General features: G+C 39.3%; 1 protein-coding gene and 1 pseudogene across 13 annotated transcripts in view; one reads left to right on the top strand and one right to left on the bottom strand.

Annotated features, from left to right (window-relative positions):
- Positions 1-24,012, top strand: part of STX8 (syntaxin 8) — a 194,372-nt gene that overhangs the window by 86,161 nt on the left and 84,199 nt on the right. For all 13 annotated transcript variants that reach the window (XR_013541979.1, XR_013541978.1, XR_013541977.1 and 10 more), the window contains exon 7: positions 6,806-6,907. Coding sequence is in view for 10 of the 13 variants with exons in the window: in XM_020803021.3 (XP_020658680.3) it covers positions 6,806-6,907 (102 nt within the window). In the remaining 3 variants the exon portion in view is untranslated. The remainder of the gene's footprint in view (positions 1-6,805; positions 6,908-24,012) is intronic.
- On the bottom strand, positions 16,246-16,396 carry LOC140705147 (U1 spliceosomal RNA; annotated as a pseudogene).

Raw genomic sequence — 24,012 nt, 5'->3', positions numbered from 1 at the left:
TATCTGGAACAGCCATGACTTTATTTATACTCTCTGTCAGTCATAAAGTCTATTTGTGTGATGAAAATCACTCAGTCCACTTTAGAACACTATTGTCTTTAAGGCCAAGCATATTCTGCTTACCCATCAGTTGTACAAAGCCTAACGAACAGAGAGACTATCATCCCTTAATGCTTTGCAGCTCCCATGGATCCTAGAAAGCTCCACCTATCTCCTTCTTATCCATGCTTAATTGCCATAGCTGCAGAGAGAATCTTGCTGAGCCACAGCAGTATCCACAGCTGGGAGAAATTACTGGTGAATTCTGATAGCTGTAGTGAAGAAAATCCAAAAATCCTATACTTTCTCATCTATTTTGGTAGTGATTTCAATTCTGTCTCAGGAGCCTAATTTTTATAAATTGTCCAAAGTGCGTTGAAAAACATCCAAGATCAAATCATGATCTCTTTTATTGGTAGAGGAACCTATGACCTCTCCCCACTCTTTTCTTTGTAAACGGGTTGGACTTTTGTTCCTGCTGTTCACTGAAGGGCCAGCACAGATGGGATGTCAAATTCTTTTCTACATTTTATCTGTATTTCTAAAATGGAAATGTAGTCTCCTAATGGTTGGGTTAGTTATCATTATTGGGTTCATAACATGTTGGAAGGTATGAAATTTAGTGCTCTCCTCACCTGTTGTAATCCATGTGAAAGTTCTTCCTCTGAAGGAGCTGCTATTTGTATTGGGAGAAAATCCCCATTGGTCCCATTAGACCATTTCCCATTAATGCAAACAAGAATGATCATTAGCCCCACTCCACTCCTAGAATTCCATTGTTTAAGAAATGTGCACATGGAATACAAGAATATTTCTAATGTCCTACTTCTAGTTTGGCTTTATCGTGAAGTTACACAAAACAGGAAGTTACCACAACACTGCCCCAGAGTTCTCATAGTTCATGGGATGCTTCTTATGAAGATTTTTAAAATTGCAGTTATTCATGCTTTTATAATCTGCTTTAATAACTGCAGGTCTCCATCAAATGCAATTCTAATCAAAAACAAAACATTTAAGAATGAGGAGGCGAAACAAGTGACCTTGCCTTATATTCAAGTGCTTCTAATTAAGGGGACTGTTATCTTACCCAAGATAACTGGAAAAAGGATACTCAAAATATTACCTTGTGTAAATATAACATTTGCCTGCATTATATCACCAAGAGTTCTCAACACATCTGGAACGAAAGCAGTTCCAGTAACATTAAAGCATCCTATTTTGGTTGGCAGGCAGATGCTGTGGTATATGCCAGTCAGTAATGGGCTTTGGAAACAAGCTGCTTTAAAACTCTCCTGAACTATTCCCCTGGGAAATTATTCAATTAAATACAACTAAAATTAATGCTTGTCTGTTTTGTTTGACTAAAACAAAATAAGCAGCTGGAAAAGAAAATCCCTGGTGCATGCTAGAGAGCAAAGGCTCCAGTTAATATTCGTGGATTCTGAGCTCAGTGTTCTCCTTACCTTCCTCCTCCCTTAACAAGTACTAACTCTAAAACTTTAATACTTCTAGTTAGTGATATAAAGCTGACATTTTCTATTTCTAAATTTTTTAAATACTTGAATAATATAATTTCCAGATTTTTAGGAAGGGGTCATTTTATTTAAAAAAGTACATTTAATAGTATGTGTTATCAATCCATAAAGTGTACCAAGATTATAGATTGGATGATCATAGTCTGTAACGAACATAAGCAATTTGGACTAGATATGAATATAAATGGGGAGCCAAAATGTCATGCCTGTCATGTAACTGTACTTGATATTGTCTACCCATATTGTCTGACCAGCCCTGTCCATATTCTTCAGCACCTGCAGTAGTACATATATTAGCACAAAAAATATCCTGGCTGATATGGGAGCAAATGCTATTGGTTATGATAGCCTTATTTATTCTATAGAAAAATATGTTTTGATCTAAACTTGACTTTTCATTTATTCAGGCTTGTGGAGGTGGTGGTTTCTTGTGCATTCATATGATGTGTGTATGTGTACATGGACAAAAATGTACGCATGCTCACTCCTATTTTGGGCAGAAGGTAGAGGCTCACATTTCTGGCAATGTATTTGAGAAGCAGACACATATTCTAGGTAACAGAGTTGCAAATTATGCTGAATCAAAGCAGATTGTAACAATTCCGTCCTATTTAGAAAGCAAGTCTTGTGAGTGGTGTCAAAGTGAGTGTATTTACCTATTTGCTGAGAGAAGCAAAGTGTATACTAGCACAGCATTGATTGCAGTTGTAATGATTTGACATTAACTTTCCTCACCTGCTTTTTTGTGTGTAAAAGCCAGCCACACAATATGGAGTATTTTGTACATTTTTAAGTCTTAGAAGAACTGGATGTTATTTCCTTAAATGGGACAGAGGTAATACCTTAGCTTTTCTTTTCTTTTCTTTTCTTTTCTTTTCTTTTTTCTTTTCTTTGGATTTTAAATCCTTTATCTGCAATATGCACTGAAGTCCTTTACCTTCTATACATACATAAGTTTGTTGCAATCCTTTTGTCACTGACATGATACACAGGGCATGTGGGGGATTAGGTGTACGGTACAGCAGCACCAAGCCAGTGAAAGGAACTTATCTGATAGTTTACTTTTCATTTACTGAATAATGATGGAAGAGAAGAAGAAAGACTACCTGCTAGCCATCAGGTTCCATTCTGTACATCAAGTATTGAACATAACACCACAGACTTAGTCATTTTCCATTGCCAGGGCATGTAGGATGTTTTGCTGGGAGAGAGGATGCTCAGACCTAAAGCTAGCCCTTTCATTAATTCACAAGGATGATGGTGCGGTTCTTGAAAACATTTGCCAAATCTAAAACAGTGCTTTTACGTGGTTTAACTAAATCAGAATATTAGTTTCTACAAAGCTAGAGGACAAATCAGTTTCTACAGCCTGCTTTCCTTTGGAGTGCGGCAGGAATTCCACAGCTCTTGGGACTCTGTGTGTGGCAAAAGAACTTTTATGGCTCTGTGAAGGGGACATACCTGAATGATGTACAGGCAGAAACTCTTCGTTTGGGATATGGGGGAACACAAAAGTAAACCAAGTAAGTCCCTCTTCCCAGTGTGGGGGAGAAGAGAAAAAGTACTTTACTTTGGGCAGAATGGGAGCATTTTCTGAAGCTGAACAGTTTTCTGTTCCTCTCCTTGCCCATCTGCCCTGAATTTCACTGAGCTCTCTTTCCCTTTCTACCCATCTCCCCCTTTCTCCAAATTCTTTCCTGGTGAACTCATTTATAAAGAAGAGTGATGGAAGGGAAGCTTGTTTATTTTCTTTATTTCTTAACATTTTGTAATATCCTAGTCTCCTGATTGGGTCCTCATACAGACTGCATATTTTGGTCTCATAAAGATTAGCGACTTCCAGACTTGACCTACCTGAAAAGCTGTGGACTCTTGCCATGAGCAAGTTTTTAAGCGAAACAGTGCAAAATAAAAGCTGCCCACCAACATCTTCTTTTAGCAGCTGCCTGGGAATACTTTGCCCCTAGCCTTAGAATACTTTGCGAAGAGGCTTGTACAGTTCCTATGAAGTTGTTGCTCTCCAAGTAAGAAGTCCTGAAACAAACTGTCAGAAAAAATTGAAAAAAAATGTTAGACTGGCTTGCTCCTATGTGAACCCCCTTCTCCCTAGTGTGTTCTTGGCGGGAGAAACTTAATAAAATTATTTTTAGAAAAAAGAAAAAATGGGTATTCGATTTCCCACAAATAAAAACCCAAATGTACAATGTACCAGTAAATCTCAATCTGCCTCCTGCCCATCACTTTTATGAAATTCAGCCACATTAATGTGCTTGGTAGTGACCGAGTTTGTGTTTTTTTTTGGGGGGGGGGTGGCCTTGAAAGGTGGCTTCATATCTCCCATGGCATCTGTAGTATGGCTTCGGGTGGTGGTTTTGCCTATTGTTGAGCACCTTATTTGTAACTGTGTGAAATACATAAATCAGGTACATTTTGAAAATTGAGACTTCACACCAAATTGAAAAAAAAGAAGGACCTTGTAGTGGTCATCTAAATTCTGAAGATTTGGAAATACCACAGGTGTCCAAATAAATGCCACCTTTTGAAGTAACCGTTTAATGCAATTTTGCAATGCAAATGTAGTCTTACTGATACGAATCATTTCTATATTTTGTAGTAATTTTTTAAAACCAGTTTTGTGTTCAGGAAAATGGATTAGCACAATGCAAAAGTTGTAACATAATAAAAACAGAATTTTAATGTGGCTGCATGACTTATGGAAGTCATCATTTTATCAGTATTTGACCTGAAAGAACTTAAGAAACTACTTTTTTAAAAATACACTACACTACATAAATACATTTATGGAGACGGCGGGGGGGGGGTTGAATTTACTGAGACACTAATTAATAGCTTGGAGCAAGAGATTTGTACTCAGAAGAAAACACATTGAAGCCTTACTGGGATTTTGGTTTCTGTGATTTTACTAGCTTGCCTTTTTAATGTCCTGATAGTTTTACTCATTGTTTTCACTTCTGAGTGCACTTGGAGCTCTGTGATGAAAATCGACCTGTCTATAAGGAGCATTCTTACACTAAATCATTCAGTGTTCAATTAGGAAAAAAAAAAGAAAAACTGAAAACAAATTAGCATTTAATTCACAAATAGAAACAAAATACTTGGTTGTGGTCGACCAGACCAGATGGGCGGGATATAAATCAAATTAATTAATAACTGATAATATCTGTCTAGTAATGATATTAATTAATTAATTAATTAATATCATTACTAGACAGTTATGACTCTTTAGGATCTTTGGGAGATGCCTCCCTTCCCCACTAACAATCTCTACAGAAGTAGATTTTCAGTCTAGTTTTACATGTACTTTTATCTTCTTATACTTATTGTGAATATAATGTGGTGGTGTTTATTTGTGTTTAAGACAGTGGCTGAAATCTTGTTGCTTAATGTAGTAAATTGCATTTAAGTAGGTCCATTGAATCAGTGGGGGCTTGGAGCCATCTCCTCCATAGGTGACTTCGTAGACAATGTGCAGCATTTTTTGCACATTTCTAGCATCTTTAACTTCAAGGAGTTGCCACTTTTATTTTTTGTCTTAATAATCTTTAACAAAGAGGTTCTTAGCCACCATACAGTAGGGCTAAGTATGGATACTGTAAACCATGGATACTGAAAACTGTGGCTAGTAGCAAATGCTAGACAGACAGACAGACAGAAGGATCAACCAACCGACAACATAGTAAAAGGGGGGGAAACGGGGGGGGAGTCACATGCATCACCAGAACAGGCAACTAGAGGAAGATGCTATGTGTTGTTCACTAACAAGTATTCATAACATGGTCTCTTGCTCCCTCTAGTGGCCAGTTCTCCCAATACATGTGAAAATACTTTTGTTTGGATTTTTTTTCTTTTTAATATTTTTAATATTTTGTAAACATTTTCAGACTGTGGATAAGTGAATCTGTGGATACTGATCCCGTGGATAAGGGTACTGTATTTATTTCCCAGAACAAAACTGTTATAGTCTTTGTTGAGTGGACAGTTCTTTACTTCCTTTAACAATTATAATAGTTAGAGATTGTTTACATGTAAGTGAATTGCAATTCTCTGCTTCTCTGATGTCATATAATCCCTAACCAATGAGACTGTTAAGGAAATAACAAACAGACTTATTAACATGGAAGTTATTTTGCAAGTAAAAACTGATTATCACAAATTTCCTTTTTCAGTTAACATTATTAAGGTAAAGAGCAGGCATTTTTGACAAAAATAAAAGTGGTAAGCTCTTTTTCATAACTAAATAAATTATACAAACACTAACCAAAGGGGGAAAGGCTATTAAACTTGCTGGAAAATTGCTGCAGAACTGCTTCAAGAAACAGAGAAGCTGTGGATCATTTTAACCATATTGAAACCTTACGAAAATGAATTGCCCGAAGTTAAGAAACCACTTTCGACATTATCAATGTTATACTGAGTCACATAACTCAATTCTCTATGTATTTAAATTTATTTGTGTTGATTAAATAGTTTCTCTTAAGGTTAATATGAATAATTTACTGTACTTTTATTAACTTTAATATTTTATTATACATGATCAATGGAATTAACACTTGGTAGCTATCTTACTCTTCTAGTTCTCAATGAAAAGAGATATATTGCAGGGAGGTATACAAAGTACAGAGGTAAGGAACATGTTTTATAGGGAAGCTATTTGAATAGAATTACATTTTGAATATTAGTCTTTGATTCTTCCCACCGACTCTCTTTAGAAATTATGTTACCAGAATATACAAAGGTACTAATATTCTTTGTTTGAAACCCTGGATGAAATCTATGATATAATATGGTACAATGAATGTACTTTTAGGACTGAATTTAAAAAGCCAGTTTTTAAGCTTAGCTCACTTGGAGATTCACCTTTAGTGAATCATTGTGCTTCGTTGCCAATACAGCCTTTTGGGGAGAATGCATCCATGTAGGCACCCTACATAAACAATACAAGACTTCCATCTTTCCCTGAATCATTTGTGTCCCGGCTACAGCATCTGTATTGGCCTATTGTACTATGTAGGTACTGTATAGCACCTGTGTAGGCTATGGCTACATGATGCTTTGTGGTGGCTTCCACGTGGTAACGTCCAGAGCTGAAACAGCCCCCATCTCTGTAACCTCCACTGAAAAATATGCCTTAAAATGTTATAATCTTATTTGTTTGTAGTCAGCGATGGAAAGATTAAAATACTGATATCCTGTAATATTCTTCCTTTTAGAAATCATTGATGATTTAGCCAATTTGGTTGAAAACACTGACGACAAACTGCGGAACCAAACCAGGCGTGTGATGATGGTGGAGAAAAAGTCAACGTCTTGTGGTAAGCTATGGTTTGACTTAAAATTCTTTTTTGTTTTAGACTGGCTAAGATGTTGTAAATTCCAATATATATGACTTGAAACTGAAAAGTCTAAACTACTTGTAATACATGACTGAAGAGTCAGATATCACTAATCACAAAGATTGTCATATAACCTTTCATTGTCTCTTGATAATAGTTTCACAGGGTCACTTTTGGATTAAGAACATTTTGAAGCAACTACTGCTTCTGAGAGAAAGGATGAGGAGAGAAAGAGTGTTATTTCAATAGCAGTTCCATTAGGTTTATCACCCCACCCTGTTATTCAGCTGAGGTAGCGTTCACTCACATCAAGACCACTTCAGATACCTCAGCACTTCCATGTAGTACACTGCTTAAGTGCAAAGCAGCATGGACCAGTCATCTGGATGGTGGAATAGCATTTGAATGTACATCCACAGCAGTAGTTCCCAGCGTTGAGTCCCCAGATATTCCAGGACTCAAAGTCCCAGAAGCCTTCACCACTAGTTGTGCTGGCCAGGATTTCTTGCAGTTGTAGTCCAAGAACATTTGGGGAATTATTTATCTACAGCTCTGTTGTGTTCCAAGATGGACTGTACATGTAAATTGTGTTAAATTTTATGAGATTTGGAGTGCAAAACAGTTGATCTGAAGATTAAGAGTTCTTAATGTTCATTAATTTCCTTTTTTATTCACCGGGCAGTTTACCATATGTTTACTGCAAAATCTTCAGCCCATTTTTACTGCAGAAGTAAATGAACATGTTTTTTTTTTAAAAAAAATTAAAAACAGCAGTGAAGTTATGTTAGACTGACTAGTTTATATCTAGAGAAATTATATTTCAGGGTGTTTTTTTTTTACATATTTATTTTGTGTTTCCCATGATAGGGTAGTGCAGTCCAAACTTGAAAGATACACTGGTTGTGGAGAATTGAGAATGGCAGAAGCTGCTTGTGATGGCACAACAGCCTTTTGCTGACACTGTTGCCCTTGTGCTTGCTGATCTCAGGTCGGTTGGCGCGACTGGATCTGCCAGCATAGCTGCTGAATGGCTGGGATCAGCTGGTAGTAGGACCAAAAAAGGAGGACAGAGAAGGACAGTAGCTGAGTAACTCCAGATCCAAACCCTTCTCAGACCAGACTTATAGCCACTGTGCCAGCACAAAGTTAAGCCGCAGCTAAGGTAGTACTGACTAATTTCCAACCTCCTTTGGCTGGAAGGGATTTGGATTCAGCAAGGCCTCAGCTGGCTTAGTGCCAGCCAGCCCTCATGGCTAGTTAGGATTGAGCCCAAAGAATCTAAAGTGGCTGACAGTTTGTGAAAATTAATACCCAGTAGAGGTGATAGAACATACTCTGTATGCAGTGAAGAGATAAGATGTGGTTGTTTCAGAAAATATGATTTTCTCTGATTCCACAAGATGGCATTGCAGTTCATTATCCTTAGGAAATCCCCATTGGAGAAATTGGCAAGATGTCTCTTCGTTTTTAGTTTTGACAGTTTTTTTGAGGCAAACAAAAATCATGGCTTTAATTTTTGTCTGCTTTAATAAAAATGTGCTTCACTGTATTTAATCTGTCAGGAATGATCAATTTTAAGGTACTCTACAAAAGTTGTCTGTTTTTTTAACAAGTGTTATTTAATCCAAATGACATTCTAAAGGATTTTTCCCTTTTCTCTAAAATTGTTTTCTACAGAATATGTGCTGTCTTATTCATCTTTCCAATGTACTTTCCACCTTCCATAGCTTTCTGAAAAAAAAATTGACTTGATAAATACAGGACTACAAAACATTGGGTTTATTCATCTAATGTAGGCTATGCATGTACATTTTATTTTTAGCATAGTTGAGACCTTAGTTCCTTGTGGTATGAAGTAAATCTTTCCTGTGGCCTGTTTGCCAGAAGGTTATGCCAGTGTTCCTTCCAAATACTGCATGGACAATTGCCTTGGGTATGAACCAAAAGATGATTTTCTCCAAACAACTTTTTCCTGGTGGTTGAATTTTTCCATTTTTATTTTTTCCTTTTTACCTCTTTTCATATTCTCCGTCTAGCTGTCTGGAGTATTCTCAGTCACTTTCCATGGTATTGCTACCATTCTGCTTGTGATGGATACAAATTTTTTTCCCATCAAGTTATCCTTGAAGAGGTCTTTTGGCATTTCACGCCTTGCTGATCCTTTACTTCTAAACTGTGAGACCCAGTTTAGAGAAGGGTGCCTAGGCACAGTAGTTTTCTTGTAGGAAGTGGGACAGAGGAAGGGTGTTTTGCACAATTAGAAGCAAGCTTCCTTCCAAGGCGCATGCCTGCACACAACTGTGCCTCCCTCCACACATTTCATTTTCAACCCCTTCGGTTCCAGTCATGACAGAAGCCCACATGTGGGAGGGAGTTGTGTGCGCACACAGGGGCGAAGTCACGCACATGAAAGGGAGAGCCCCACCCAGCAGGGCTGATCATTAGAGGGTGCGTTGAATAGAAATGAGGGCCAAATTGGAAGTGACCCTAACTGCATGGATGGAATTTTTGGCATCTGGGGACTCCAACCCATAATTCAGCAGAATATCCCCCAGCTGATTTATGGGACCAGGTGCCCACAAACATGAAGTGGAACAGCTCCCTCACCTCAGTGCCATCCCCACACTGTTTCTAGAAACAACCCCACAGCCCAAGCAGAGACCAACCAGCTAAGGTTTTGAGTCCAAACAGCGGCCAAGTAGAAGGATGATGCAAATCATGGTCAGACGGTCCAGGAGTCAAAGCCAGGAGGAATAGTGTCAAGGCAACAGGATCCAGGGACACAAGGAAAGGAAAGGCAGCAATAACAGCAGAACCAGAGACCTTCCTTGCTGAGGCAAAGGTCTGTAAGGAAAGCCTGTTCTCATATAGCCCAGTCTTCAGCTTCCCCAGGTGGCCCTCCTGAGGAGCTGGGCAACAGCAGCAGGGAAAGGACCCAGTCCTACAATCTCTGGAGCAGTTCTCCCCAGAGAGATTGGGCCAATCCTGCATGCACTAAGATTACATGGTTCTGGCATGGCCCCAGTCCTGACAGTGTCCATTAGTGGCTTTAATGTAATTAGTATTGTCTGCTTTGGCCATGAGGCCTAGGGAGAAATTGCCCAAAAGGTTGTAACACTGGTTTGTTGTGTGACTTATGGCTCAGCTACACATCGTAAAACTTCTGTTTTTGCATGGTTGAAAGCAAATTAGAAATCTTCAGCTAAATGATGAACAGCCAAGCATGATTTTTTTTTGGTGAGAAAGTGTTTTTATTTATTTTTTAAACACCCCTGTTGTTTATTTTATATCAATTCTGATCGCGATTTCTTTTTAAAAAGCTCATTCTGGTATGTGTGATCACCTGTGCTGAATTAAATAGTATCTATGGGGATATGTGGGGTTTATGAAGTTTTGGGTGCCAAGTACAATGGGATTCCCCCTCATCTGTTTCTGTTTTAGCTTTCCGTCAATCTAGTGTTATGCCACTTGAAAACGTGTGTGTGTGATATTACAAAACGTGATTTAGATTAGACATAATGATTCTTAAAAGACAGAGGAAATGGTTGTAGCCTGTGTTGTGGGTTGCTTTGCTAAATAAAAGCTGCTGATTCTGGGTTCTCTGCCACAAGAAGGGCACAAGGTATGGTTAAGGTGAAGAATTTATTTCCCAGTACAGTGGAAAAACCGGGACCTGGAGCACCAAAGTACCCATATAACACACAGCTTACAATGGACTAAAAGTTGCTTCATGAGAATGCCCACACTGACACAAAAACCATGTGATGTTAAACCGATTTCTAAAAACCTGAACCAGCTCATGATTTAATGCAGTCGTGTAGGTGTACCTTGAACTGAAGCACTGTAATGACTGAGCTGCTGTTTACTTCAAATGCAGGACTCCAGCACTAATATATCACACACACCTCTCTATGTCTGTCAGATGCATTTGGAAGATTATAACTCCTGTGGTGTGTTAATAACTTTTACGGTTCAGATAATTTTGCTCAGTGCATTATAATTCACTGACTGCAGGATCGTAAGCAGCAGATACTTACAGGACAATGGCATGTCTTCTTCCACACTGCTGTCAATATTAATAAGCTTATCTCCATCTGACTGCCATCAATTCTCTCTATCCTATTCCACTCTCTCCTACTAGTAGAATAAAGAAAAAGTTAAGTTGACTTGCCAAAGTCACCCAAACAGCCTATAGCATAGTTATAATTAAACCTTAGGCTTTAATCATACAACAATCACTTCATTATTTAGCAAGAGTCTGTGATGAAGATCTTCAGAAAAAAATAATCTTGACAATACATCCTCTCAACTCCCAGGGACTTCTCAAAACAAAACGAAAAGCAACAAGCTCAGTTAATTTTATCTTGCTTTCAAGAGCTGAAATCTTAAATTCAGAGTACTCCATCTAGAGTTGGGATGCTTTAGTTGGGATTTTGTATCTGCCAGTCATAAATACTGACATCCAAATAATACCGTTAATTTTATTCATTATTTATAGTTTTAACATATCTAGTTTTAAAATGTGGAGTGATTTGCCTCTCTTCCTTTTTCTTTAAGGAAATGATTAAGCAGGGAGCCTACTGTGCCTAGGAGCAGAAAAAGCCAGCAACACCTAGTTAATTACATTTGCATATGCAGCTGTTCAAATAGAGCCTCACCAGTGCCTGCTCTCACCTCGTGGGGGATTTGGCACAGCTGTTGCTACCATCTGGCTCTGCCATTGGAAGGCTGCAGTGAGACCCCACAACGCCCCCTTAACCATCTATCATTTCAAAGGCCAAGTAATTACTTATATTTGAATACAAAGAAGAAAAACCTGGCATTGTGTGAAGAATCTGGGGCAGCTGCTTATAGTTTAGTTTCCAAGGCTACATGTCAAGGAGTTAAATCACTGTTTGATATTTCTGGAAACAGTGCTGAAATCCAATAATCAGAATTTGATGCCTGCTCTTTCTTTCCAGCATGACCTATAGGTTAGTGGGGGGCTTAGGTTATTTTTTTTTCAAACTTTGCCTTTTAAAAGTCCAAACAGAAAGAGTTAGCCATTGTGCTGAAGTTTTATTGGGATCATAGCATAACTTTACTTAATGAAAATTGGTTGGGGATTATGTACTACCCTTTCTGCCTGACTATACACATGTTCTTCTCAAGGGAAAAAATAGGGTTAATAATTTGCTTTACCAGAAGGATAGCTGTTTCAGGAATAGAAACTGGACAGTACAGAAGATTGTGGACAAAACTGGAAAATGGTGGAAACAAGATGCATATTCACTGGAAACATCCCACCATAATAGCAGTCTTAAGGTGTATACAGTGGTGCCTCGCATTACGACGTTAATTTGTTCCAGCGAAATCTCTGTAGAACAAAAACATCGTAATGCAAAAATAAAAAACCATTGAAATGCATGAAAACCCATTTAATGCGTTCCAGTGGGCTAAAAACTCACTGTCCAGTGAAGATCCTCCATAGGGCGGCCATTTTCAGTGGCTGTCTTGCGAAGAATCCGTCTCAGAAAACAGCGGGGAGCCGTTTTATTTACCTGGTGGCCATTTTGAAACCACCGATCAGCTGTTTTAAAATCGTCGTTTTGCAAAGAATCAGTTCCCGAAGCAGGGAACCGATCATCGCAAAGCGAAAAAAGCCTATTCAGACCATTGTTTTGCAATCGCAAAAACGTCATCGTAGTGTGGTTTCGTCATAATGCGAGGCAATCGTAAAGCGGGACACGACTGTAGATACTTCCATAGTAAACTTCCAAGAATCTATAGTATCTCATTCCTAACACTGAGCATACCTGTGCTGACTTTTTAGAACTTCTGGCCTTGAGCTGTGTTGTGGGGTGGTATTGAGCAAGTGGTTGGTGATTGTATTCTGAACAGGGGCCAGTGTTGTCTGGGTAGTGGACGGGAGACCTGACACTTCTCCTTGCCACTCTATTTCTGCCAGCTGAGCTATGATCTGATACTTAATTTTAAAAAAAAAACACCATTAGTAGATAGCTTTGTGGAAAACATTTGGAACTGTCCTATTATATGGACATACTTAGTAGTTTGTTGCCACTGCTGAAGGTGTTTTGTTGATTTTTTGCCCATAAAGAATGATGAAATAAATGCCAGCAGCTTCCAGTAGACAAATTTAGTATTTTCAATCCAAAATTTCAAATATAAGTCACATTGTGAATCTTTGGTGTTTGCTAATATATTTCCATGACGGTGATGTTTAGAAATAAAGAGCACATCTTTACAGGGTCTCTAACTTTGTTACATACCTGTACAAAATATTGGCAAATCCACTTGAATTGGTCCAGATGACTACTATAATCTGCCAGGGTCTACTGCCCATGAATTTCCTGAAAATAAGCCACTCAAAAATATGATTGTGTACATGAATGTTCACTAATTATTAATAGTTTCCCCTTTGCGTTTCTCATTGCGCTTGATTTTACTCCTCAACGGCCTAGTACAACACAAATTGTATTCATATATTCTTGTTAAAATGCACTTTAAACTGCTGTCTTTCCCTTTTTCTTTCTTCTTTTTGAGGTGTGAAATTTGCTTCTTGTCTTTGCTCTTCATGGCTTCTCATCATAAAGCAGGACAGTCTGCTCAGGATGGGTTTATTTACCTAATAAACCGGCTCCTGTGTCCTCGAGGAAATGCTGACATTTTTGAAAGAGCAACTCCTAGTAACAGGCAAACAAAGGTCCAGCAGTTAGGTCTGGTGAAACAACGAAATGAAGGTCAGCTAATATTGCCCTCGGTCTTTTTCCCTGTGGCCATGACAGCAGGGGAGGTTTATTTGAAGATCCCAGACTCGGAGTCATTGCCTGTATTGTTACCCGTCTGAACGTTGGACTCTGTGCCAACAGTTTAAGATATTAATGTATTCCACAGATCCCTGAAAAAGGAATTCCTCTGCGTGTCTTTTTGTTTTGTTTTCTCTAATTTTTTCCCTCTCTCCTTTCTTCTCCGTATACTTTGTTTGCAGTGTCTTTGTCTGGTGGATGTTGCTGGGCATTTCTGATGAGAAAGCAAGGAATTACAGAGGAAGGGGGAGGGCTGTGTTAGCATTTTTAAAACATAAGGTGAACGTTTTTACAAGCTAGTCAGGTGCATAGAAATTCGTATTCTGGTTGGCATTCTGAATACAAGTATACAACAGAAAGCTCCTTTTCTAACACGTAAATCTCATTGATTTGCTTCCTGGAGCAAGAAAGTACTTTAAGAAAAATTAAACACTGCTGCTCTGCAGGATGCCATGCCTCAGTGCTTCTTTAGTATTCATCCTTGTTTCATTACCAGGGCCACCTCTCAGCCCACCCTGAACAGCTGCTAAAAGGGGCAAAATTACAGCAATTCATACTGCTAGTGACTTACTGCCAGGGAATAATTTGGTTTCTGTTTTCAAGGGACATTATCACAGCAAAGCTTGGAAAACAGAAATTGTTTGCAGTTTTTGGGGGGTGGGGGGATTCAGTGGAATGGACTTACCAAGATTTTCACAGGATCTGTAGAAAGACAGTTCAATTGAAAGAAAAGTTTTTTTTTCTTTAATGAAGACGCAGTTGTTGAATAAAAAATGAGTCAGGGAAAGGAATTTGAGGAGGTTTCTTGTACCAGTCTCTATATTCTGCTCTCCTAGAAGGAATTGTACTTAATACTTAGATATTTTTTAATATATTCTCCAATCACTTGTGGAAATGTTAATGAGACAAAATGGGCTAAAGAGCTCTCCACGTACTGCCTGGAGAGGGAGGAATGAAATGCAGACCCTCTGGAGAGCTTCTAACACACAAGATGTCCCTTTGTTTCCTGTTTTATAAACCAGAGACATGTCTAAAATCGGCAACAAATGAGAGCAGCCTGAAGAGGCACTGCTGAAGACCAAGCTTTCTATATTTTTAAAAGAGAAAAAATTGTTTGTTGTTGGCTGTGAATGCCGTGGCCTACTTGATGGGCAGTGTTATGGCGTTTGAAGTCCAGAATGAAGGTACTCTGATGATGTGAGCAGGATGCAGTTAGGCTTTCTTTCATTTAGACTTAATTAAGAATCTTGCTGGCTTTGTCTCTTGGGGAGCCTGTTTTGTGAATAGGGGCCTCGGCCCTGAAATTGTATATACGGGCCTGCTGCCTTTGTATTGGGTTGCCAAACTGAAGACAGTAGCAAGTGCAGGCTCTGTGCTGGTGGAGGTCATCCTCTTGTGCAGAGAAGTGAGTCCACATCCCCAAGAGAAAGCGAGCGTAGTCTGAGGGAGTCTTTCTTAGGAATAACCAACCTTTATGTTCATGTGTGTATATCTATAAACAAAAAAACAGTGGGAGGTAGAAGAGGTTTTGTAACACTTTCCACAGGCTGATTATTTAGCCTTAATGAAGGGTCAGAGGGTAAACCACAAAGGGCAAACACTTCTCCTCATGGAGTCAGTGCTCTATGTCTGTTTCTGTGAATGAAGGAATAACTTGAATGTCTTCATACCAGACAGAAGTATTGCAGGTACTGCTTTGTAGAGGAATCAGTCGATTTTAGCCTTTCCCCCCTCATTTTTATATAATATTTTCAGTACATAATCATAATGAAATTAGTTGCCATTGTTTTGGTTTTTCAGTCGAGGAACTGTGTTGTTGAGAGGGTGTGTGCTATCAAAAGCTTTTGAGTGAGTTCATTAAGCGCTGGAATTTGCATATAGTCTGGGTGTATGGGAAAACAAATATCTGTACCCTTCTTCATTGTTTTAGAGAAGTAATAAAAGAAATTTTAAAGTGTAAGTATTTTGCTTTCCCTTGGTAGAAGAAATTGTGTTGAAGAGATGTGTTCCAAACAAATACACAAAGATATCAGCTTGCTAGGGATTTTAAGAGCCTGGTGTTTTGATTAGGATTAGCATGATAAAATGAGGTGGAGGAAAAATGACTCACAACAAATGGGTGCATTCTGATCACTTACTATTTATAGGTACTGTGATAGAGGTAATTGCAACCTGTCTACACATTTTTGGGTGATATTACCATATTTTTTGCTCGATAAGATGCACTTCCCCCCCCAAAAAAGGGGGGGGAAGTATGTGCGTCTTATGGAGCGAATACAGTAAGAAAGGATTCAGCCACCACCACCCAGAAGCCTCCCACTGCCATGCTGGGAGGCCTCTGAACTGGCACCAAAGACTACTTGCTGTTTGGACCTCACCATTCTGCACTGCTGGCTTTCCAGGATCTGCTTCTTGCAGCCCACCTGGAAAACCAGCAAGGCTAACAGGCCTATGGCAGCAGGCAATGAAAACAGCCAAGGACCAAAGGGGAAAGAGTAATTCTAGAAAGACCAAGGGAAACCACGCAGTCCCCCACTTAGGCAGTTGATTTTCCCACATTTGGGGAAATCACAGGGGTCAGCACATCCAGAGTGCAATAGATGAACCTTACCCTGGGAAAATCACTTTTACAATAATGGTATCTCCCCTGCCAGGTATGAGTTGGAATGGCCCCTGAAAATTCTTCCCCTTTCTGTGCCCTATCCCCCAAAGACATGGTGACCCCCCCCCGGCTGCACCTCCTGATCAGAGCAGGGCTGCACAACCCCAGTCCTGAAAGAGGCCAAGAGACCTACTCAGTGTTTTGGGGTGCCCCACAGGACCCCCATCAGGGTCTGAAATGTTCTTCCCACAATCCTCCAGTGCACAGATATTAGCATACCTAATATGCGGGGAAGGCAGGGAAAGTGGGGAAATTCAAACTTTCAGTTAGTGAAGAGGCTGCTGTCTGCTTCCTTGCTAGTCCAAGCAGTTAGATTGCTGGTATTGCCTGGTATTGTCGTTTTAAAATGTAAAATGTAGTTTAAAAGCTGCTTGTTTTGGGTTAAACTGTGCTTGGGTGAAAAGGTGCTCCGTTTGAGCTGAAACCTGCTTGTGTAGGAACGTGCATAGGGGTACTTGCTTTAAAAGCTGCTTGTTTTGGGTTAAACTGTGCTTGGGTGAAAAGGTGCTCCGTTTGAGCTGAAACCTGCTTGTGTAGAAACGTGCATAGGGGTACTTGCTTTAAAAGCTGCCTGCAAAGCCTTTCAGACCAGTGCCGATCAGCTGTTAGGTGAGGAGATGGGAGGGGGAAGGAGCAGGAGCGGAGAAGAGCACAAAATGGCTGCCATCTGTCAGGTGCCTGCTGGCTTTTAGCTGTTTGGGGCTCTTTTTTGGCTGTTCTGGGGTCTACCAAGGCACTGTGAAGAGCAAGGCTCAGTCTACAGTACCTGGTAAGTGACTTTCTTTTAAGTTTTCTAAAGTTTCTGACCTCCCCCCCCCCATAAAAATGCGTTAATTTTCAATGTATTTTTATGGGAAATTTGGATTCAACTTGCAAACTTTTCAACTAGTTCTGGGCATCTAATAGAGAATGTATTTCCAAAGGGTGTTGCAGCAAGGAAACTGTCTCGTGACTTCTAACTGGATTACAGTACCTGCTTCTTGATTTCAGCTACTATAGTTTGTATTCATTTTTTTTTTTTTTTTGGCTCATCAAGAACATTGTTCATGGCTTTGTGTGGCCTAACCTGTTGTGCCTTGCATGCTATAAACATTCAATTATGCCAGAAAATGGAGATTTGGTCTTATGCTGAGCATGTGCTACTGCTGGTAAATGGGATCGGGTTAAGCTTTGTGTTGCTGTTCTTTTGCATAACCTAAAGTAAATAAGGAAAACCAGCTGTTAAATAGTTTAATTCCACTATTTATCCTCCACACAACTAAAAGGGACCTCTCAATGCAGTGCCAAATCAGACAAACCATTTCTAATTTAATATAGGCTTGTGCTGTAGCTGGGCAGAGTTGCACAACAATCTCATCTGTCATTGAGACATTTCTATAAGCATGGGGAGGAGGTGGATGAAAGGAAATGTAAAATATAGGTAGAGTGGTATAGGTCTTATCACTGGCTGATAATGGTCTATATTAATGCCACTGTTGACTGCTGTTCTCTTTACATGGTTCAAATGTTATTCTGTTATAGTTTATTAAATATTTTATTACACTATTTGGTTCAGAATATATTTTCCCTGTGTTCCTCCTCTAAAAATTAAGTGCATCTTAAGGTCAGGTGCGTCTTATGGAGCAAAAAATACGGTAATTTCTTTATTGTGGCTTTGGGCCGTGGGCCCTAAACATTTTTCTAGTTATGCTAGATGGTCTTTGTTTAGTAATCTCAGCTGTTGTGCTGCTTCATGATATTCAGCTCATTTCCTTCTGAATGATTTGGGGTAATTTGGGTTTGGGCTGATTCAGTTCTCCTTTCTTTTTGCCTATAGATATCTTAATACATATCTGTTACCCCTGCTTCTCTCTTATGAGAACTTGCATGCACATTTCATCTAGGAGATTTAATTGATTGGTTGCGCATAATGAACTGAGTAGAAATCAATCAAGACTGCAAGTGGTGTGTCTCGTTCCATCTAGAGGTTAGGAACATGCAGGTTCACTCTTAGAAGATCAGATACCTAGGTTGGAAGGTCCATGGGCATCCAGATAGCATTGATAGCTAAGTGTTGTTTTTCATTTGCACCTGATTCCTTGGCTGCAGCTGTTCTTGGAGTTTAAGGACCATAACAGAAGCAGGCCGAAAAATCATTCATGATGTAGTAATTTAAGCAATCAATTATTGTAACGTCTTCTGTGCGAACCTGCTGTAAACCTCATATTAGGAAGCTTTGGCCTGTACAAACTTGCATTTACTGTATCTTCACAGCTTTTTCATAAGGTTCTTTGTAAAGACCTTCATGGCTAGCTCACATGTATCTCTTACAGTGGTAGTAAGAATAGAATTTTAGGAAGGAAACATCTCTTATCTCCATGTTTTGATTGCCTCTATTTCTCTTTGCTGACACTTGAATATACAGAAAAGAAGTAATTACACACTGGGTGATAAACTCACAGACAACATATTAAGAACTAGTTGCCATTCTCGGGTGTAGTAGAAAATGAATGTATTAGATGAATATGTTTATTAATTAATTGATATTAGTATTTCAGCATGAGATGTGTTCATGAATTGAATTCAGAAACAATGCTTGATCAGTTTTATATATCAGTTGCAGCCTAGGATTCTTTTTTGATGCACAGGGTACTCTCTCTGTACTCTGTAGGAATAGCAGGTGGGATTCTTTAGATATCTGAACAGTTTTACATGCAGAATGCAAATCTATAATGTTGCTTAAATAATAATTTAGTACAGGTGGAGCTACAAACTAAATAATTGGGAACAAATAGGTCTTTAAAACTCCTCCTTCTGAAAAGAGATGGTTGCTCAGAATGGGAAAGTTTCCCAAAATAAAAAAATGAGAGCTGGTGGGGTGGAACGGGAAAGCCACAATTCCAGTATCTTTATTATGGATAAAGATTTTCATTTTTGTTGAATTATTTTGCTATAAAGTAGTTTCTGATGAATAATACGCAAGTAGCCAACAACTATCTCATTAGTTAGGTATCCTTCAGTCTCAAAAGACTATGGTAATGTCCTCTGTATGGAGGACTTGGAACAGCGTCTAGTGTGGCTGAGAAGGCCAATTCGAGAATGAAAATCCCTTCTACACTGAAGACAAATACAATCTGTCCCCTGTCCAGCTCCCTGATTTTGTTGCTTTCATGACCGCCTCTTTGCCTTGGGCTGCTGGACAAGGGTCTCTTCAAATTGGGAGAGGCCATGATGCAACGCCTGCCTCCAGGCTGAACTCTCAGATGTCAGGGTTTCCCATCTCTTGAGGTCCAGCAATTTTCCTGAGGTTACAAAAATAGGGGAAGAATGTTTGAGCTTCTGTTTGTGGTGAAAAGTGCTAGGAGGTACAATGGGATAGGAATTGGGGAAATCATGTGGCGTAATTGGGGAAATTTTTGGTAGGCCTAGAGATGTGTTGTAAAGTAGCCATTCTTGCTGTTTACTATATTTTTGTCATTTTGAATTAATGAGTATTGCCTAGTAAAATGCATTTTATTTGTCCCTCTGCTATATTTGTATCCTATTTGTTGGCCAGTATTGTACAGCAAACTCTTGAACCAGAATTACAATGGGAAGAATTTAACAACAAAGGGATTGAGCCAAGAACTGTATAAAACACATTTAGTTGAGTTGTAGAATTCAAATGCTTGGTGAAAAAGTGTTAATTGATTTCCTTACACCAAAATTTCATAAAAATGATACCTTCATCTTATGCAAACACACATATATAATCTTTCAGTTAGCAGTTAATATGAATTCCAGCAGCAGTGCCACTCAAAGCTGAGTTCAGTTTAGCGGGAGGGGTTGTGGGGCAAGGGACATTGCTCTTATGAAAGAAGGCACCTGAGGAAGGCCCACTGCCCGCATTGTGGTGCCCCCAGATGATCACTGCTTATGTGCAAAAGGAGTTTCCTTCTGTTTTTGAATACTATAAATTTATTCCATGTTACAGTGGTGAATTATGTGTTTGAATAAGACAAAGACAGCAGCAGGCACATTATAGGACAACCTTTTATTGCAGTTTTACATTGAGTAGTACAGAAACTTTCTTACTTCAATATTGAAGCTGATGTTCCGTTCTATTTGCCATTCCATTGGTGGGGGTATTGGAAACTTCTGTAAAAGTTCTTGATTGCAGATTATCCAAATGCGGTTGATGAATGTTCAATGTCAGGAGCAGGGGATTTGGAGTATGCCTTTCCCAGGGTCTGATAATCTCATAGGGCAGCTGAGTGTGACTCCTTCCCCAGTAATCTACTTAACTCAGTAGTTCTCCCCTCCCCTTGCCTTGCAGGGAGAATGAGGGTTGCAGCCCAGTTTGCATGATAAGTAGCTCTGGACTCCGTGAGCCTTTGAAGGGAAAGATGAGAGTTAATTGTGCCAGCTTGAACTAATGGCTTCCCATGTTCACTGGTAGGTTAAGTGAGGAGGAGAGCTTGAAAGGCACCCTTCGTTTAAGTGCAGTAATGGGCCTCATTTTGGGTTTTTCGAGCCACAGTGTGAATAACTGTTCTCTGTTCTACAGTAAATATGTCCTCCATGCTCTGAGGCCAGTGGATTTGCAGGATGATCATAGTACATTAGGCTTTACCCTTGTAGGTTGAGCCAACAGTGGGAGCCTGTGTACGTCTGTATATAAGCAGGTATAGAATATAAGACAGCAGAGGTGCACAGAATGTGTATAAAATGGTTACATTAAAATTTCATCCCATTCTTCATTGTCAAGTAAGAGTCATATACATAGTTCTTATAGTCTTAATTCCTGTACCTTATTTAGAGATTTGTGAAATATAGTAGGCTGAGACATGATGATTTGCCCAGACTCATCCAGTGAGCTTTATGGATGGGTGGGATTCTGAACCCTAGTATCCCTAGTCCCAGTCCAACGTTCTAGCCATTAAATGGCTTTTCATCACATTTGAGGAAGTTCTGGAGATTCACAGCGGATGATAGTAGGTGGGGTAGAACGAGTGGGACAAGTCAGAAAAGGAATAAGGGTATGTGAGAGAGGAGATGGACTAGATCATATACTGTATTCCTAATGTTATCCACAAAGAACATATTTGTAGATGAAAGCGCAAATGAGCTGCTGTAGTCATATTCAAAGAGATTGGTTTCCAGTTGCAATTTACACAGTGATCACAGTATTTATTCCCCCTTATAGTTCTGCTGCTATGCTGCTGTGAAGCACCATCTAGTTTTTTAGTTTAACATATCCTGCAAAGGCTATCAAATCAAATGCAAGTTTATTTGTGTGGCCTTAGCCATTACAAACACACATTACAAATAGATTAAAACAGAAATATTAATTATCTAGATACAAGTCAAAACTAATATTAAAAATAAGTTAGATCCAGTTAATTGATCAGGTCCTTATCACTACAGTGTTTCCTTCTTAAAATTGATGCTCTAAAGGTGAAGCAGGCTACTTTTTCTGTTATATATTGGAACCCTACCCCCCAGCAAAAAAATTATCAGATAAGCACCTGATCTGTTGGTTATGAGGCCTGTCTCTCTGAACAAGTTTGCTCCTAGGTCTTTGTATATGGGGCAATTAATTAAGTAGTAAATTAGATTTTCTACTTCCATGGTGCCACACAGGCAAGTTCTCTATTCCCAAGGAATCTGATGGCGTTGTCCTTCAGCCACTGCCGAGGCCATAGATTGATATCTTAAAGCTGTTAGGGCATTTCTCCATTTGAAGGTTGCTATGTTGCTAAGATATTGTGGATACGGTGTTTGGATGGGTAGGTTTGTGTACCAGGGGGCAGATTTTGATGAGCAGATGGAAATACGGTCAGCACTCAGGTCTTGTTTTAGGGTATGGGTCTTCAAATAGCGTTCTGCCTCCTCAAAATTCAAGAGATCCCCTAAAAGACAGTATTTGTTAATAATTTGGAGAAATTTTTGATTCCAGGATAGGGCTGTTCTGTGGATAAAGTTTGACATTTTTCTCTGAAATCTGTCAGCACTAATACCAAGCCAATTCCCTTTTTCAATTTCAGTGAGTACTTAATCACATGGATATGTACTAGGGCCTTCACTGACCGGAGGCCAGCTTCCAACCAGGGGATTGAGGTCTCTGTTCCATTAGGGAGGCCTAGAATGGTCCCTAGATATTTGTTCTGGGATGTTTCTAAATATGATTTCTGATCTGGACTCCATGTTTCGGCACCATATCAAATTTGGGAGATGACTTTAGCCTTACAAACTTTTAGGGCAGGAAGGATCTGTCTGCCACCTCTGCCCCATTAAAACCTAAGAAGGGAGTTACTGTGTTAGTGGCAATTGTTTTTGGTATTTTCGTTATGAATTTTTCAGGAGTCAGATGAAGAAAATTTTAGGCCTAGATATATGAAGGATTTAACTTGATCTATAGAATGTCCATCAATTTGCCAATAATGTTTTTAAAATCTGTTAGAGGATACTAATATGTTAGTCTTTTGGTAATTAATTTTAAGCTTTTATTGAGTTGCCAGATGATTAAACGCTTTCTAGTTAGATTAAAATAGATTCATTCCAGTTTTTACGGCCTGAGGATGTAGACAAGGCACTTGCACACTGCAAAGCCCCCATCTCCTCTCTAGATCTTCGTACATTCTGGCTCCTAAAATCAGCTAGGGAATGCGCTACATATATTATCAGTGTGTCTCTATGGGAGGAACATTTACCTCTTAAAGGAGACCATTATAAGGCCCATTTTAAAGAAACCTCATTTAGCACTGGATGATCTTAATAGCTATAGGTCTGTTGCTAATGTACCATTCTTGGACAAGTGAATTGAAAGATTGGTGGCAGAGCAGAGAGTCCCGATCCGTTTCACTCAGGGTTTAGGCTGCACCACGGAACCCAAACTGCATTGGTCACCCTGCAAGAGGACCTGTTGAGAGAAGTTGATAGGGGGAGTGTGATCCTGCTGGTCCTCCTGGATATTTCTGTAGCCTTTGATACTGTCAACCACAGTATCCTTTTGAGATGGCTTAGAGGTGTCATTCTTCGGAGGTTGCAGTCCTTCCTCAAGGGTTGTTCTCAGAGACTACAGCTTGGGGAGGCAACATCTACCCCATGGTGGATTGTTCTTCCCCAGTGCTTTTCAACATATATATGACACTGCTGGGAGAAGCATTTAGAGATTTTGAACATGTTGTTATCAATACATGGATGACACACAACTCAGTCTTTCCCTTTCACCATCTGTAGGTGATGCAGTAGAGCTATTTGAGCGCTATCTGGCAGTGATAATGGACCGGATGAGGGCTAATAAGCAGAAACAGAAGTATTGATAGGTTGGCACCAGGAATGGACAAAAAAGTCAGGGCAGAAATGCAGATATCAGGAAACAGAGCCCCAGACAGACCTTAGTCACTATCGGCTTTACAAGTACAAACTATTTGTCATTCATTCCTTATCTTTCTATCTCTTGTTTGCCTGATTAATGTAACACCTTGAACTGTATTTTATATGTTAAATTGAAGCTTTAACTGGGCATTGGCTTATTCAAACTTCAAAGTTGAAAAATCTAACTGTACTGTACTCTTGTATAACCTTTTCTCATCTCAAAACTGAGCTTCTCTTTGAAATACTTTTTCAGCAATATTTCAGCATTTGGCTTAAAT

This window comes from Pogona vitticeps, chromosome 2, assembly GCF_051106095.1.
Source record: "Pogona vitticeps strain Pit_001003342236 chromosome 2, PviZW2.1, whole genome shotgun sequence".
Classification (NCBI taxonomy): domain Eukaryota; kingdom Metazoa; phylum Chordata; class Lepidosauria; order Squamata; family Agamidae; genus Pogona; species Pogona vitticeps.
The sequence above is the reverse complement of the archived record's forward strand: the minus strand, read 5'-3'. Positions and strand labels throughout refer to the sequence as shown.